Source organism: Aythya marila (genome assembly GCF_965140915.1).
Source record: "Aythya marila genome assembly, chromosome: 3".
NCBI lineage: Eukaryota > Metazoa > Chordata > Aves > Anseriformes > Anatidae > Aythya > Aythya marila.
The window spans coordinates 116089200-116101533 of NC_139044.1; the positions used below are offsets into that span (position 1 = coordinate 116089200).

Genomic DNA, 12334 nt, shown 5'->3' on the forward strand with positions numbered 1-12334 from the left:
TGGCACCCGCCTGAAAGACCATACACATAGGTTATCAGAACAATTGCTGCATATGTCCTGAACCATCATAATAGAAAAAACACGAGATATAGTCCTTTTTGCATGTAGAACTGAAACTGTTAGTTAAGAGAGAACTAAATGTTAAAATAAAATAAACTCCATTAAATTCTAAACTCATGGGAAAAAATCATGCTTAGTTTTTCTTTTCACTCCAGCTGAGGAATGATTGGAAAATAATTGTTTTAACCTGAAAAAAAAAAAAAAAAAAAAAAAAAAAAAAAAAAAGCTTAGAATCAGAAATGTGAGAGTTTCATTTGTATAATTCAGACGTGCTGAGAACATTTCAAGATGTGTATTTTTTCCTAAAAGCCTCTCATCTTGCCTCTGACAAATGCAAATTTGTGCATTCGTGGCTTAGAACAAACCATGGAAAGTTTTTATTTGTATTTTTGTTTTTCACCATTTCAGTGAGCATTACGTCTGCTGTGTTTGAATGCTTAACTATTCACCTTTCAAGTGCTGAGGTAATGCAAACCACTGACACATTTAAAGTAGATAAGCCTGGATTTAGGGTCAGGCTGGTTGAACCTGACCTTCCGCTACCTTGCAGACTTCTGAAATCTTTCTTGCTTCTAAAATTGCAAATTTAACTGACCCAGTTTGAATGGATATTTCAGTAAAGAGCATTAGAGAAAACCCCTTCTGAGGGAACCTTTTCCGTTAACCTGTACTTCTCTAACTCTAAGAGGGAAACTGAATTATACAAGTCACTCTTCAAACATCAGCATCTTTTAAACAAGCTGATTTAGGTCATGGCTATTCCAGAAACTGCAAGGTAAATTTTACTCTCATTTGCATCCTCCTTTGGATTGCACAAGCTGGGAAAACTCAGACTCAGGAGTAAATATGAAGCACAGATAATTTGCAATGTTTTCATCTGCAAACAGGATGAAAACTAGAGCTGAGAAGAGGAGTGGGTCAGATCATTGAGTCTGTTACACCAAGTGTTACTGTAAGGTGCACATCTTAGCAACTTGTCACCCACTCTCAGAGCAAAACAATGAGAAATATTTCCTAAAGCAAAATGATATATATGCTCCCTCTTCTTTCTGAGATGTAAGCCCTTTCTTCAAGAGTCTCTCTGAAACTGAGCCTACAAACAGCATCAACACTTTTGTGTTCACTCATTACTGACTCTCCAAACAGCTTATTGAAAACATCTTCAGAGAACACGGTTGTAGCTGATTTCTGCTATCTCACAGTCCATCTGGATCAGCATCATTACCTGGGAAACAGCATCCTGACAGATTTGAGCCTCTCTCTCTCTCTGTACCAGGTTTTGCAGCACTCTGGGTGGACTGTCTTTCCTAGTGAAGCACTGAGTTGTCCTAATTAGTTATGCCATGCAGTATTTGCTAGGGAGAAGAAGGAAGAAGACTCCATAACCTAGTGGCCGGGACATTTGCCTGGGAGGAAAACTCAAGTTCCAGGTTCCTACTGCAGTATGTGTTTCATGTTCACATTCTTCCTTTGCTGCTGACTGACACAAGTGTGAAGCTGTGAGCTCTCACCCAAGGATATTGAATGGTTACACAGCAACACCCAGCCCCAGAGCATCCCACACATCCCAGTGACCAAAATATTTGCTAGAGAGCTGTTAATATAAATCCCCCAAAAGCTGAGGAGAGTTAATGCAGACATCCCTCTCTGCAGGCAGGGTCTCTTGGTCAAGCTCATTGCTTTTAATGAGCATTCAGAGCTCATCAAGACATCTGCCTAAAAAAGAAACAAAAACAGAGGCAGTTGCTATTGCAGCAGCTGTGATGAAGCTCAGGAAGGGACTCTCTCTGAAGCTGGTACTAAAGTATTAGGGTTTCCCTTTGTAAATTCCCAAAGCCAAGAGGAGGAACAACCTTGAAGCAGCCCAACATCTCCAAGACTGCAGCCCCCTGACAGCATCTTAGTGAAAATCTAGGAAAACGCAAACCCCTGGATGGGAGAAAGGGATCCTGCTTGCCACCATGTCAGTGGAGTCTGTCCCCCTGAACACAGGGATTTAAACTTTGCATGTTTAAATACTAACAGGGTAGGGTACAGCTGCTGCACATCGGTCTTGTAGGATGGAGAAATAGCATGATCAGTGATCAGTATCCCAGGACACAGGGCTGGGATGCAGGCAGTCATGGGGCTACACCATGAGAGGTATTTTAGCTCCTAGTACTGTAGCATGGTATCACCTATCTACCACAGTGCACCGTGGAGCAGATGGTTGCAGTTTCTTCCCTTTTTCCTGCCTACAAGAGGGTAAGTTTTCATCTCACAGCCTTCACAAGGTTTCTCTTGAACCCTAACCTGGGATCTGAGGGTTTAATTACATCCTTCACATTTCCCAGACTGCAGTCGTAGGATCACAGCCCTGTTGCATAGCACAAGATCATGAAGGGAAATGAAAATACAGCAATCTCAGAAGCAACTGAAAGCAGTGTTTTGGGCTTTGTTTCTCAGATGGAGAATGATCAAATTTGGAAACTCAGTGTCACAAAACATTTTGGTCAAATTTGTCATATCAGAGGTGAAGAACATACACCAACAAATATAACCTGATCCAGGCTGAGAAAACTGAGAAAAATAAAATAAAATTTGAGAAGAAATCTGGGTTTTCAGACATCAAAGCAGGTGATTGGGCATGATAAGTGTGGAGAGCAACTGGACGGGCACCAGCTGTCCTACATCTGCCCACCTGAGAATAAAAAGACATCAAACTGGTGAAGCACCACATGGATCCAAGCCATCAGTGCTGGTGACAGTGGTGCTTTTGATACTTAGAGCATCTTGAGTTGAGTCTGTGAAGCACGTCGATGTGCATTTGAGTAGATGTCAACTGTAGTCTGAGTTCAAAATTGCATACTTTGCATCCACTCGCTGCAGCGTGCGTGACAACTGTTCAGTGGTTTTCTAACATCAACATGGAATTTTGTTACTACTTGAGTGACTTAGCTGAAGCAGTGACATCACCAGCAGATCTCAGAAAAGGTAAGCCCATATCCTGTCTTCCACCTATGGAATTTATACACAGACACTTTTTAATGTAAGGTCAGAAACCACAGTTAAGGTTGGGAAAAAAAAACACCTACTCCCCTTTAACTAGGACAGCACAAAAGCTCTTATAAAAAGACCAGCAGCAAATGCACCCAGACACCTTCAGTTTGACAGAGCCCAGCACAAGCATCAGCTGCAGTAAAAAGAGGAAGATGTCTCCAACCCTTCGTGCTTCTCTGGTAAGAACTTGCCATGTGTTTTGTTTTCTCCTAATTTAATATGGACATATTTAAACTCTTATAGCTGACTCTCAGGAATAGGGCACCAACGTTTAAAATGCTTGTTAAAATCACCAATTATTGAAAAGAACTGAAACAGGAAGCTGCTGAATAGCACCAGCATGGGACAACAATGAGACTGTATGTTTATTAGGGAGTGGAGCTACTGCCACATAAACCTAAGTCAAGATATAAATTGAAAACTCAGAGTGTCTTTTTGTTGCTGTGTTCTTTCTGGTATCTCTTATCTACATTATTTTTTATAATTTTTTATAATTGAGATTTTGCATATCACCAAATTACAATTGAGTGAATACCATATCTTTCAGCACTGTAAGAATTAGTCCATGCAGAAATGGATGTGATATTTGGCACGCTTTCCCCTAATGCCCCCAACCCACAGCATGGACTTTAACTACCAGCTAGGCTGACTGTTCCCAGCCCCACAGAAGAGCTGTGTTACAGCAGTTGTATGGCGTTGCGTCCTAAATACACTGTTTGTCTTCAGTCCAGCTCTCTGCTGTTAGTGCTGCTGGCCATGCTGTCAGCCAGCAGTTCTGCCTACGGGAAGGTGATACGGCCCGGGCTCAAGCCGGAGAGTCTCTTCAAGCAAGCAGATGCTGGATGCCTGACCCAAAAAGATGCCAAATTCCCTCAAACTGTGAGAGTCAACATAAGCATCAGCAACATGAACCAGGATAACAAAGTGACTCTTGATATCAGCAAACGCTCGCTGGCTCCCTGGGATTACAGGTACGATCACTGTCCCCATTGCCTAGAAACGACTGCCCTGGTCAAGAGGGATGCAAAAGCTATGCCCATATCTTTATTTTCTTTACTTCACTGTTGAGAGATTTGGGCAATATCTACAGACCATATAACCCTCTTTGAAAGCTAATCAACACAGAAAGGAGGACAGAGCAAAAGTATGGTCTAGGCAGAAGACAAAGAAAATTACCTTTGTAATTTATTTCATGTGCATACTGGAGCAGATCCTATCATAAAATGTATTCTTTACATAAGAGATGATCAAAAACCATGGACGTCTGACATTGCACTAAAGTCAGTGGTGGTTTAATAACACCAGCATCAGGCCCTAAGAACATTTTGTGTTCTGGGGGAAAGCTGAATGTCTTTGGGTTTGTCAGTCCCTCCAGCATGTTGTGAAACTCAAGCCACTTCTAATCAGTCTTTCAAAGTCAGCACCTATTTGAAGCAAGTCCTTTGCCAAGGCAGTTGCGCACAGTCCTCGCATGGATGTCGTGCACTTAAAAACCTGCAGTATGCACTTACTTATACTCTAATTATACTTAAAAAGCAGAAATAGCAGAGGGTCTACTGCCCTTCATAGGCAACCTTCCAGTGAGTAGAGGTTCCTAGGCTGGTTAGCCCATAATGATCCAGACTATCATGCCTCCAGAGGTGCAGCAGCATTTCCACTGCAAATACTTCCCTATCCTTTCATGTCAACTTACAGGATCGATGAGGACCACAACCGCTTCCCCCAGGTGATTGCTGATGCTGAGTGCCGCTACTCCAGGTGCGTGAACTCAGCCGGACAGCTGGACCACAGCCTCAACTCCATCCCCATCAATCAGGAGATCCTCGTCCTCCGCCGGGAGCTGAAAGGCTGCCACCACTCATACCGGCTGGAGAAGAAAATTATCACCGTGGGCTGCACTTGTGTCACCCCCTTGATCCAGCACCAGGCTTAAAGGGAGCCTGTGGTGCAAGAGCAAGGAGCCACAGCAGGAGGACTTCCTTGCCTAACAACGATGAAAATCTCTGCAGAATGGAATCAAGCCATAATGATTAGCTAGATTCTCAGTTTTGTGCTTTTGGTTTGTTTGATTTGGGTTTTGTTTCAAATCCTTTTCCCTTTTAAAACTCTGAATTCAGAATCTGGATCCTTTCATGTGCTCCACTGAAGGAGTAATGGGAACTCTTTACACATCTTTAGTTAACACTTTGAAAAGTCTATTTATTTAATTCTATTTATGCTAGTGGAAAAAAAAATAATATTGTGTCTGTTTATTTATCTTCATGCAATAAGAAGTTGTGGATGAACATCCCTGGAAGTGTTCAAGACCTGGCTGGATGGGGCTTTGGGCAGCCTGGTCTAGCAGGAGGAGTCCATGGCCATAGCAGGGGGGTTGGGAGTAGATGATCTTTAAAAGCTTTCCAACCCAAACCATTCTGTGATTCTATGATTCTATGCAATAAAAAAAATCAGCCAAATAACTCTGTGGTATTCTCCTTCCTTTCTGAAGAAACCTTTTCTCATAAAGCAAGAAATCACTCCATTCCATTAGGACCATGTAACAGATTAGTATGAAACTAAAACCAAAAATTCTCGTGATAACATCTAGCTCTGTTTCAGTAGACTATAAACCGTATAGAAGAGTTAGGGCTCACATCGTTAACATCGTTTTAGCAATAGAGAAACTAAAGACTCCTGGAGGGAAATGATTTACCGAATGGCACTACACAGATTGACAGTAAAAACAGACCAGCAAAAAAAAATAAAAAAGGAAAGCGGGTCCCAGTTGTCCACCTCATTATCTGATTGGAAAGGAGTTTGCAAAGAAAGATTCAACGTAACACTCCGAATGCTTCTTCAGTGGAAAGGAAACTCCCTCCCCCAAAATGGAGAATGCGTTTATACTGTGAAGTTTAATGCTGGTTACTACCGGGTAGACAAGGAACGGGGCATGAGTCAGGTGGATAATTGAAGTAATTAGATGCTGGTGAGAGAAAATGCTTAATGCTAACCGCAACTGCAGTTTCCTCCACTCTTATGTCCTTCCAATGCTTTTGCTGCCAGCAGTCAGTGCTTCGAAGTAGAGCTGACTGACACAGTACTTCTACCACAGCCGTGAGGTCGCTTACGTGGGTGGAAGTCTTACGCTGCAGGAATTTTGATTTAGATGCACCCAGATGAAGATGTTCCGTGTTTCAAATGGAAGGCTGGTTTGCAAAGACACGGGTGGTTTTTTGCTGCCGCCTCAGGGATGTGTGACGTTCTCCGGCACCAACAAAACGCCATGGGCAAACGCAACAGAAAGTACGTAATTTCTGAAGACGCAGAGCTCGGGGATGCAAATCCCAAACGAGAGGCAAGGCCCTTTCTGGTGAAAGTATCTTCCCCACATCCAGCTGTGCTAACTGGGGATGTTAACATCCCAGCTGTTCCTGCTGGGAGTTATTCCCACCAGCTGCGACAATGAACCTAAGCCCTCCCTCATCTACTCTGTGTCAGCTTGTACAGCGTAAACTCACAGCACAGGCAGGGATTTCATAGCATCCTTTCACCTAGCAGATATACACTGGGCCTGGAAAATGTTAATTAACTGTGAGCAATCACAGTATCTGCAACCAAAACAGTGAAGTCCTGCCCATGCTTAAATTTCTATCAAATGCAAACAAAGTTTTGCCTGTATATAGGTATCTATTAATATATGAGATCCGAACTGTTCCAGTTTCCTACCTTATCTCCATCTATAGCTCCTTTAGGTCTCCTGCAGGTTCTGAAGTTCACCCTGTTGGCTGTCCCAGGAATATTGAGCACAGAACTGACTGCCAAAAGATACAGCGAGGAACCTGGCAATGCTCCGTGTTTCAAAGGGCAGGCTGGTTTGCAAAGACCCGGATGTTTTGTTTGCTGCTCTCAGGGAGGTGAAAACCCCTGAGGTTTTCAAGAAGTTAAATAAATTTCAGTCCAGACTGAAATAAAGCTGTCTGCATGGTCCATTAGATAACCTTGCAACGTCCTACCACCTGCTATAGAAGGAACTTTGGTGAATTGTCTGCAATAACCCAAGTAACTTCTAACAGTCAAAATGAAGGACCCATCAATACCTGGTAGTGATATGAAGCTTAGCTGGGGTTGGCACATGAGTAATAGAGACTTCTTAGCAATTCTGAGAGCTACGATGTGGAAAAAGTCAGAACCAGGTCATGTAGCTGAAGCACCAGAACGCGGACATCTTTGTGCTGCAAAGATACTCCAGTCCCTCTTCCTGCAGCATTGTTCTCCCTTGGACCATTTATTTACCAACCCGATGAAATATGGGCCTCAAGACACAACCGTTTTTTTATTTACTTGGCCTCGCGCCAGGTTCATGCTCTCCTCTGCAAGGTACGTGGGTGATGTACACGCTACTACAGAAGTATTTAATAGTATGACTGCCTGAATTCATTTGGCCCCAGGACTATTTTCTATCCTGCTGTAAGTTCCCTTGGAAATTCTGGCATCATGAGCTAAGATGTCTTTCTTTGTCTTGCTAAACCCAGTTGAGCAGGTGCAGGGCAATCCCAAACCAATGCACCTGACTCTGAGGTGACCTAATCAGTGCTTTGTTTCTCTGGGCAAATGTTCATGGCTACAGTCCATAGCTCTCATAGCAGGGGACTGAGGAGAACAGGACCCCTCTTTCACCCTTGCACAGCCTTATCAGTTTGAGATTCAGCAGTTAATGCTTGCTCTTGCTTGTTTTGGAGAGTTTCAATGCAAATTCCTGCTGATTTGATGTCCTTTCATGATACCATAGTGAGCGGGGGTGGAAATTGCTGCAAAAACCTCTTCATTAAAAAAAAAAAAAAAAAATTTCCAGTCCAGCACTGCTTCACATCTCAGTTTCATGTCAGCTTGCAAAATTTAAGTAGCAAAGGCTTACCAGTCAGCGTGCTTGGAAATCTATGAGTAAAACACAGCAGCAAGAGAAGCTTGAGGTTGGATTTGTGTGGCAAATAATCAGATAACTATGCTCATCAGTGCCAATTACCAAAGCAAGATGGGAAGATGCCAGTTGCTTGTGAAAGAAGATAAAATCAACAGTTGGCATGCCTTACCATGTAAAGGGGGTCAAGATAAGTGAGTACAGTACAGATTTCTGAAAGCAGAAAGAAAAAGCAAACAAAAAAATAATAGTAGGGGCAACTCAGAAGATAATCCATCGCTACTCATTTACTGGAACAGGGAACCCTGATCATGATACAAACAAGTTGTGCTTAGTAAGAACGTAGATAAAGCAGAAATACAATGCTTTGTACTTAATAGAAAAAACATCAATTCTCACTCATAGAAATCTATGTCCAGAAAACACTGAGTGGAGCCTGCTTAGTTCATGACCCCCAAAGAGCATCTGATGCACTATTAATTCTTCATTGAAGTTATAAGAGAGAAAAAAAAGAAAAAGAAAAAAAAAAGAGAGAGAAAAAAAAAAAAAGTTTCACAACCAAATGGAACAGTGTTATATAAGATGTAGTCTTGGACCACTCACCTAGACTATTCTGACGCACAAGTTTAAAAATAATTACCAGAGAGCAAAGAAGTTACAGAAGAAGGGGCAAGAGAGGAAGACAAAGGCAAGGCTCACATTTTATCCCATGATGGTGACGCGGGCACTGGTTTCTGCTCTGGGCCTGTCAGGCCACCTTGCAGGACAGCCAGGACTCACAGCTGGTGTGGAAACTCACCCCATCACTGGCGTTCATTGCATTCCCACCACACCATAGATCTCCAAAAGCCTGACCAGCAAACCATTCATGCCCTCAGAGTTTTGTCTGTTAGGCCTAATTCCCAACAAGTCGTCTCTACTTCTGGCTTGCCAAGCCATTGCTCCCTTGGCTTAGCAAACACAGCACTTGTACAGTTCTTGATTTTTGTCATGAGCCCTAAAGGTTGCTACTTTTGATTTATATATATATATATTTATATATTTAATTTCTATGCACTTTTAAAAACAATAGTTCTGGGAAACAGGTTGATTTGGTCTGTAGTCCTTTTGAACACCCCCAAGAACATTTGCCTCTTGTCAATGGTCACAGAATCACAGAGCTGTAGGGGTTGGAAGGGAGCTCCAGAGACCATCGGGTCCAACCCCAATGCCAAAGCAGTTCCCTAGAGCAGGCTGCCCAGGGAGGCATCCAGATGGGCCCTGAATATCTCCAGAGAAGGAGACCCCACAACCTCCCTGGGCAGCCTGTCCCAGTGCTCTGTCACCCTCACTGTGCAGAAGTTCTTCCGCATGTTGGTGCGGAACTTCCTGGGCTCCATTTTGTGGCCATTGCCCCTTGTCCTGTCCCACTGAAAAGAGGTTGGCCAAATCCCTCTGTCTCCCACGCTTCAGGTATTTGTAAACATTGATAAGATTCCCTCTCAGTCTTCTCTTCTCAAGGCTGAACAGCCCCAGGTCTCTCAGTCTTTCCTCACAGGGAAGATGCTTCAGGCCTCGTATCATCATTGTGGCCCTCTGCTGGACTCTTTCCAGGAAGTCCCTGTATTTTTTTGTAGCAGGGAGCCCAGAGAAACATTACATCTCACCAAAATACATCCACAGGTTGCAGTACAAATCTGGGAGGAGGAATTGGCTTGGGCTCATGCCACTGCGGTGCCTCCCAGCCTGTGCCAATGCAGGGGTCTCTGCAACGTGCTATCTTCACCACCCCCTGAGAGCTGCTACACACAAGGGGACCCCAGCTTGAGCTCCAAATACTGCCAGATGGGCACAGCTCAGGGTTGTGCCAGAAGGACTTACAGGAGAGGCAAGCAGAAGAGGAAAGGAAGAAGAAAGGCCTCAAGGCTCAGACACCAGCCTGGGACCACGGGAGGCTTAGCTCAGAGAGTTACAAGAAGGCGCTGTGCTTCTACACCTAGAGCAGTGTCTTGTCCTCCTGGTAAAACAACCAAGCCCCTGAAGGCTGCTCTAACACCTCCGAGCCAGGGGATGCCCAGCTGCATCAGGAGCAGAGGAAGGGATTTGCTCTTAGGACAACCCAGAGCTAGGCCAGGTGCATTAACTTATTAACTGAAGGCCTGGGTGGCTGCATGGGGAGGGAAATCAGGCAGAGCCCTTAGCCAAAGGCTGGTGCTCAGCTGTTCAACATGCCTGCCCGTGGTGCCGATATGACTGTGCTGCTTACAGGAAGCCTAATGGCATTTGCCCCATGTTCTTAGATTGCTGGGAATCAAAGCCAACCACCTACCTCAATGCAAAAGCAAGCAGTTAAAAAAAAAAATACCAACAGCTAGAGGCTTATTTACAACCAACTGCACTCTAAGAATGATGCCATTAGGAGGAAATAACCCTTGCTGCTGGTTTTATTTAGAAACAATCCCCACACATGAGCGCACTCACTGAGAGGCGTGTGGTTTGTAGCTGACAGAGCCAGCTCCAAAACCTCACAACCTGTGGCCAAGACTTCCTTTATTAACTACTTCTGCGTTGTCTTAATTAGCCACTTCACCACTCGTCCCATTAGAACAAACTTTAGGGTGAGCTGATTGGTGTTTAGAAGCATCAGCTCGGGAGCTTTCACCATTCAGCTGCCATAATTAAGGGAGTAGAGAGACCTTCAGGCTAATTTTCTCCCTGCATAACAAGCGAGGACAAACCCCACAGGCGATACTGATCGAGAGGGAGAGAAATAGGTCACGAGCAGGGGCTGGGTGTCAGCATGCGACTTCCTGGTCAGCGGTTACTGTAAGAGGAGTGCTCTGAGAACACCTCCCTGGGTTTGCATCCCACCACATGAAGGGCTTGGTGGTCATAATGAAACAGCCGCTGCCGCAGATGAGTACAGCTGCTTGTAACTGAAGGAGATGGTTTCCCCACGATGCCACCCAGGGCTTGTCTTACTTGGCTCAGCAAGGCTCTCAGGGGATACACCCTGCTTGACAAACAAGCACGAAGGGAAAGGTTTGGACCCAATGACTTGCAAACTATGCAGGGGGAGAAACAAGGAGGCCTCCCAGGGTCTACCTCTACCTAATTTAAAGGGGATTAAATGCAGCTGAAATTAAATATGAGTGCCTGGTATAAATGCAGATGAACTAGGTGCAGGTGAGTGCCCAGGTATAAATGCAGGTGAACTAGGAAACAGAAGCTTTATGCCCTCACCAGCAGAGGAAAGTCGGAGGTAGTGCTGAATAATCTTGACCAGATTTGCATGAAAGATTTAAAAAAAAAAAAAAAAAAATCTGATAAATTAACAGATAGCAAGCCTAAACTGCCAGGCTGTGCTCCCTGTGTAGCTGAGGGAGAGACTATGGGGGAGAGACTAATACTTTCAACAACAGTTCCTCCACTGCTAAGACAGGTCACCTCTATGGCAGTCCTGCCCTGGAGCTGTCTTGCTTTTTTCCTGGATGTTTGGGCTCCTCGTGCCCCATTTTTAGGTCAGCCTGGCTAAGGAGGAGTGGGATGAAGCTGCCTTTGCTCATTTCCCTGCATTCCTGCTCAGCCAGCCATCCAGCTGGTGGAGGAGAAGGGATGGAGAGAAGATGACATCTTGGTTGGAAGAGGACAGGACAGACTTTTCCTATCTCCTGTGAATAAGGCTAGACTCCATCCCAAATTTCAGCCCTGCAATGCAATGTCCCCCACCTCTTTTCCCACCACCCCTGGAGACCCTCCCACTGGCTCCATTGCCTGTATAACCTCACTTTATTGCTTTCAGCCCTTTTTTTGCATCTTTTCATCTGTTTAGACTGCAAGTTCTCTTGCCCTCCCTCTTACTCATATCGCTGCACCAGAGCCTGATCTGCACTGAAATCTCACAGTGCTATTCAGCACAAACCCCTTCCCTGTCTGCTTTCATTTTGAGCTATCATGAAACAACACTCTTTTAAATAAAATACTGATTTTATTTTATTTTATTTGGCTGATAAATTATTGAATAAATACAAATAAACGTTTAACAGGTTTTGGATACTCTCAGCACATACAACGTCATAAATACAATCATAAATAGAAAATATAAATAGGAATATAAACACTTATTAGTTCTTTGCTGTTTTACCACTCAAAGTGGGATCAAGTCTCTCTCAGATTGCTCTGCGATAAGTCAGCAGCTGCTGACTCTGTGGACAATGAAGTCCATGGAGCAGCAGTGACACAAAAGCAGAGTGTGATGAGCACCAGGCCTGGTGGCACTTATGCCAGACATACACTAAAAGAGGGAGCAGTGATGGCTGGAGGAGGAAAAGGGGATGAGGAAGGGAGGGAGCAGGTGCA

At 44.2% G+C, this 12334-nt stretch overlaps 1 protein-coding gene across 1 annotated transcript; it reads left to right on the top strand.

Annotated features, from left to right (window-relative positions):
* Window positions 1-3251: 3251 nt before the first annotated feature.
* IL17A (interleukin 17A) lies at window positions 3252-5032 on the top strand (the record flags this gene model as incomplete). The annotated part of the gene is made up of 3 exons (XM_082755991.1): window positions 3252-3278; window positions 3826-4070; window positions 4795-5032. 3 exons carry the CDS (start codon window positions 3252-3254, stop codon window positions 5030-5032), a joined length of 510 nt encoding a protein of 169 aa, XP_082612117.1.
* Window positions 5033-12334: the final 7302 nt, after the last annotated feature.